General features: G+C 38.8%; 2 protein-coding genes across 2 annotated transcripts; both read left to right on the plus strand.

Annotated features, from left to right (window-relative positions):
• Positions 1 to 461: 461 nt before the first annotated feature.
• LOC309500739 (transcription factor Sox-14) lies at positions 462 to 1,164 on the plus strand (the record flags this gene model as incomplete). Its single annotated transcript, XM_082172452.1, has 1 exon — positions 462 to 1,164. One exon carries the CDS (start codon positions 462 to 464, stop codon positions 1,137 to 1,139), a length of 678 nt encoding a protein of 225 aa, XP_082028578.1. The 3' UTR covers positions 1,140 to 1,164.
• Positions 1,165 to 4,390: 3,226 nt separating this feature from the next.
• Positions 4,391 to 5,917, plus strand: cldn18 (claudin 18; the record flags this gene model as incomplete). Its single annotated transcript, XM_082171967.1, has 5 exons — positions 4,391 to 4,607; positions 4,988 to 5,152; positions 5,299 to 5,443; positions 5,545 to 5,643; positions 5,771 to 5,917. The coding sequence occupies 5 exons, from the start codon at positions 4,391 to 4,393 to the stop codon at positions 5,874 to 5,876; spliced, it is 732 nt and encodes a 243-aa protein (XP_082028093.1). The 3' UTR covers positions 5,877 to 5,917.
• Positions 5,918 to 6,223: the final 306 nt, after the last annotated feature.

Raw genomic sequence — 6,223 nt, forward strand, 5'->3', positions numbered from 1 at the left:
TCGCCGCCGGTCTGTCGTCTGACGTCTCTATCAATCCCATTCAAAAATAGACACGGACTGACGGCGACGGAAGGGTAGACTGCTCCTTCGCCTTCTTCAGGGTAGACTTAGAAAAGGCATGATCTACCCGCCATACAAAGCTTTCTTTGAAACTCTCTGCTCTTGACAGAGATTTAAAACAAATATCTCACAAACCAAGAGGTCGTTCACACACACACACACACACACACACACACACACACACACACACACACACACACACACACACACTTCACTGTAAGTTGCAAAGAAATAATCCTGCCCTTCAAACAGCGCGTTCATTCCGCTGCATCTCCATGAAATAGACTTGCAGACCTCATCTCTCTTCACCAGTGGAGGAACCCTCTCTTTCCACAGATGATTTAAATAGCCTATATTTTCAAGTGTTATAGCATTTTTTCTTCCGTGACGCAAAGCAGCAAATGAACTTGAGGAACATGGTGAAGCAGCCCATGGAGCACATCAAGAGACCAATGAACGCGTTCATGGTCTGGTCGCGAGGTCAGAGAAGACAGATGGCACTGGAGAACCCGAAGATGCACAACTCTGAGATCAGCAAGAGACTCGGTGCCGAGTGGAAGTTGCTCTCTGAGTCTGAAAAAAGACCTTACATCGACGAGGCCAAAAGACTTCGCGCCCAACACATGAGAGAACATCCAGATTACAAATACCGACCGAGACGCAAACCTAAAGGACTGTTGAGGAAGGACACGCTGTTGTCTTTAGCGCTTCACAGCGAGCGGGACTTTCAAAGCATCTCAACTTTGACCAAACCACGACCTCTCCATTCAGTTGCGTCCATGCAACATCCTTTCATTGAGCCGATCCGATCCAATACTGCTTTCCAACATGAAAAACCTGCTATAACCCCTGGCCCGATGGCTTTTTCTCCAGCTTTAGGCTATCAGAGTGGACACAGGTGCATCGGGAGTCTGGGATGCCCCGGTCAGTACGCGCACACTCACCTGTCTCCTGCAAACCCCGGATACCTGCTGCCCTGTAACTGTTCGCCCTGGTCTTCTCCCAGTCTCACACCTCCACTTGCCTACATAGTGTTTCCAGGTATGAGCAAGACTGCAGTGAACTCTACAGCGCTGTGACTCAGGCATTAAGATGGGATTAATATCGCGGAAAGTTTTTTTTAAGAGAGAAACCCACTGTTTTTTTTTTTCCTGTTTCTCACTCTAAGTTCAAGTGCATTTTAATAGGCAACATTTTCATGAACGTTTAGCCTATTAAATGGACAACACTTTGATTATTAATTTTATATTAATAATGATAGCCTACCTACCTATTTAGTAAGTTAGATAGTATTAGTTAGTTGTTTTGGCATTTCACATTTGTTTTGGCATTGATTAATGAAGCCCATGGGATCATTGTAATAAATATAAATGATAAAATTACTTAATGCTCAGAGCCAAAGATGAATTTTGACACAATCAAATGCCATGATGATTTGAAGTCATTTGTGTATTGAAATTTTACCTGAAAATTGTTATAGGCTATGAATGAAAATGCAGTTAAAGACTCTTTCAAAGACATTTTCTACATGCTAAAATGCCCCAAAACAACATTAAATATGAATTTAAAAAAAGGGCTGTGTCTAGCAGCAGTATATAGACATATTAGATAAAACACTTGTTTTAAAAGCTGCTCAGCTTACTGTATACATAATGTTATACAACATAACATTCATTTTGACTTTGAATTTAATTTGATCCAATAAGTCATACCTGTCAATTAAATCAATAAGCCCTGTGAAGCCGTGGTTTATGAATTTAGAACAGCTAAATGGGCGTTGTTAGAAACCAGCTTAGCTGTTCACTGTAAATCATGGCTTCACTGGGCTGAAACGGTTATTCCACTTACCTGGCAAGCAGGGCTTGACATTAACTTTTTTGCTCACCAGCCACTGTTGCTAGTAGTTTTCTAAAGTTACTTGCCACTCAGCCTTTTCACTGGCCACAATTTTGTCATAGATACCAAGGGGGAAATCACCATACAGGTCACTTTAAGACCTGATGGATGCACAGACTATTGTACCATTACATATATGTGTTTTCTTTCTCAACTGTTTACATTCACTTAAAACACAACTGACTGTTCACGTAAAATTTAGGACTGAGAAGTGGCTTTATGTGCGCGCACTCTGGGTGTGAGCACAAAATCTGCAGCAGTAAAATGATGCGCAATACACGCAATTCCACGTTGAAATTCAAGCCCTGTAACATCAACAATATTCATCCGGAGCAAATTAAATGAGTTACTCGCTTTCGGAGAGACGAGAGAGCGAGAAAGCACAGCTGGTTCTGCAGAAAATGAGTACTGGAAGAGTTTCAGATATTTCAGCATAGATATGTATCGAAATATCAATATTTTTGACAACACAGCGTTGCACTTAGTTTATTATGTCAGATGCCTTTTTAAAAGATTACAATTGAAAAAAAAGTATATAATTCAACCCGCCAAAGTGGCTAGTAGGAGTGACTGCGTTACACGCCACTGCTGAAATCCATCCGAATTTGGTGGGTTGGCGGGTGTATTTCACTGTTTGTCTTTATTTGATTATTGCTGGTTATTGATATGGTCTTGTGGTCTTATGATTCATGAATTATATTCAGGCAACAATCCTCTAGTCTAAAGCTGTGATTGAAATCCTGAAGGAAAAAAAACCCATTGTATCAATAAATAAACGTTTTCAATTGTAAACAAATTGTCTGTTCTGTTTATTGCATTCCTTGTTTTCAACAGGTGCAGATTTGCATTTGTGTGTTTGCCATAGTTTTTTCCCCTCCCTCCTATATCCTGAAAGCATGTTATTTCTTCTCTCTGCCCTGTGTAATACATTTATATTGATGTTATAGACAGTAACATGTAGACCTATGCATATTTAGCCTAAATAAAGCTCTGTATGGGTTATTTTGGGAACAGCCCCTCAGTTTTTGTTAACTAACAGTTTTCTACAATTCAACTGTCTATCAAAATATCAATGATTTATATGTAATTGTAATAGGTGAAATAATGGAGGTGGGACATCAGGTGGAAATCATCTTCTTCATCATATGGTTCTTATAAGCCTTTCTTTAGTTTTGTTTTATAATGTTCATCTCATAAGATTCTTGTAATATTTTTACCTTTTTCTTATGTTATACAGTGGCTTGCGAAAGTATTCAAACCCCTTAATTTTTTTCACATTTTGTTACGTTGCTGCCTTATGTTAAACTACTTTAAATGTTTTAAAATTTCCCATTAATCTACTTTGCAAATTGATTAAAAATAACCAAGCCATAAGGTCAAAAGAACTGCCTGTAGAGCTCAGAGACAGGATTGTGTCAACACACATATCTGGGGAAGACACAGACTATGACTATCCAGACTATCCTCCTTTTATGTTTCTGTATAGGTGAAACTATGACCACTCAAAGCTCATTACAAGCATCACTTTATGAGTGCATTCCAGAGCATTCAGAACCTCGGACTGGGCAGACCTGGGTTCCCCTTCCAACAGGACAATGACCCTAAGCACACAGCTAAGACAATGCAGGAGTGGCTCATGGACAACTCTGTGAATGTCCTTGAGTGGCCCAGCCAGAGCCTGGGTTTGAACCCAATTGAACATTTCTGGAGAAACCTGAAAATAAATATGCTGTCTATGTCTGGAACAAATCCAAATGATTAATTATAATAAACAAGATTCAACTGCAAAATATCACGCACAATTATGAAGGTGTTCCCCCGGTTTTTCATAATTTTATTGAATTACTGTACACCTTATCACGTGCATCTTACCACATGCAATTAAATGCTATAAACATTTTTTTAAATCTTTGCACATTCCATTTATGTCTCATTTTGTTTTCTGTCCTCATAAATGTAATTATTTACTCATTGTTATCAGCCTCTTTTCATCATCTGCTGATTCTTCATGCATCAGTATTAGTAAAGTATTAAGCAGAGCAACAGTCAGAGAGATGAAAGAAAAGAAAAGCAGAATTAATATTGAATTAAATGTTTATTCACTGAGTCAATATGATCTAACAATTAGGTGTGCAATTTAAGGCCTGTCTGACCTGTTCTTAGATATTACACACCAAGTGACCTCAGGTATATTTGTGTTAGTTAATGCTCAGACAGACTATGACTATCCAGACTATCCTCCTTTTATGTTTCTGGTAGAGGTAGGTGGAACTATGACCACTCAAAGCTCATTACAAGCATCACTTTATGAGTGTGCAAGTGAGCCTTTCACACTATAAAAAGCAGTCTCACCCTGTCCAGCTTCAGTTAAACTCGAAGCTTGTCACTATCAACTTCACCAGATCTTTAACCGAGAAACGAAGACAGAAGCAGAATGAGTGCCACCGCGCTGCAGACCACAGGATTCGTATCAGGCGTCATCGGTACGGCTGGAGTTTTTGCATCCACGCTTATGGATGTCTGGTGCTCCAGAAACCAGGAGCACAAGGTAACTTCCATCTACACTTACAAGGGCCTGTGGAAGGATTGTGAGGTGTCCAGCTCTGGATTCACTGAGTGCCAGACTCTCTACAGCCATCTGAACTACTCAGGTAGGTTGAGATTTATTTATTTATTTTAGATTGAGAGATTTTCTACAAACCCAAAATGTACATCAACGTTTATTTCTGAAACTCTCAATGCACCTAATATTGAGAGTTACATTTGTTCCAGAAGTGTTCATTTTTTCACAATTTTTTCACCAAATGTTTATTTTTGTGTGTACTGCTCAGTAACTGCTAGCCGAACAATGAAGGTAGATAAGCAACGTGAAATTATTTTTATATGAATATACACTTTTTTTGTCTTTGATTTTGTTGTCATCTGCTCTAGTCCATATTTAACAATAATATTAGGTAGAAATCAAACTCAAAGGCACTAATGACCCTCTAACATCCTGTGTTTTTTCTTTTCCGTTTGTTTTCTTTTTCAGGACTCCTTCAGGCTACAAGAGCTTTGATGGTAGTAGCAGTTTTAGTGAGTGTGATCGCAGTTTTCATCGGATTCTTCTGCTTTAAGTGCCTTAAAATGAAAACTATGGAGTTATCGATCAGGGCCAAACTGATACTGAGCGCAGGGATCTTGTTCATCATTGCTGGTAAACAAAAGCTTATTCATTACTCACTAACTTAACCCCACTGATCTATCAGTTATTAAATACTATTAGGTTTACAGATTAAATTGTTATATTACAATAATTCCCATTATAATACACAAGGTCCATATAATCTTTGTTCTTTTCAGGCCTTTGTGATATTTCTGGAGCATCAGTGTATGCTGATCAAATTGTGCCTAGTTTCATGATGACCCCATTCAATCAAAAGCATGGAGAGAAGGGAGGGGTACAATGTGTGAATAACATGGGAGGAAGTGATTCATTTGCTTCCAGGTAAGATGAAAAACCATAGATTTTCCACTGGCAAATGTTCAACGAGTGTCTGTTATGTGCTGATCACATCACTTCCTGTTTTCTTTGTTTTGAATGGTTAGGTACACATTTGGTCCCGCCCTCTACATAGCCTGGATAGGAGGAGCTTTGTTACTCCTGGGAGGAATTTTGAAGTGCATCGCATTCAAAAGAATGCAAACGTAAGTCGCTGCATTTAAAAGTGTAACATAGACCTTAAATATTAGATCTATTTATCTTTCTTTCGCTCTGACACATTAAGTTGAAATGTACATGGGTTGTAAACTAACTAGCATGGTTCCATTTTAGCAACACTGATGTGAGAGAAGGATATATTTACAACGCCCCAGCCCAGTGCAGGACAGAAGATGAAGAGTGCCAGGTCCAGAGAGTCCAAGTAGAACAAAGAAATTAATGGCGGGGCGTTTTCCCAAATCATGTCATGCCTATATGTAATGCCTTGCACTGATGAACTGAAATCAATTTCGTCTGTGCTGTTTTCGATAATTGCAGTATAAATGTGTTCATTGTTTTTTAATGTCTCTAATGATAAGTCTTGATTGTATATGGGTAAATTGGTTAGATAAGGTTGGAATGTCACAGGTGTTTAAGATTCACTCAAATTAAGCAAATCACTCTAAATACTTTGCTGTATGGAATTATAATAAACTTTTGCCACAACTGTACTTGACCTGTAGCAGCTAAATTGTTTGGCCTAGCTCAGAGCAATTTCTTACATTTACAGAGACTGGAGAAGAAAGG

Source organism: Leuciscus leuciscus (assembly GCF_965113295.1).
Source record: "Leuciscus leuciscus genome assembly, chromosome: 6".
Taxonomy (NCBI): Eukaryota; Metazoa; Chordata; class Actinopteri; order Cypriniformes; family Leuciscidae; genus Leuciscus; species Leuciscus leuciscus.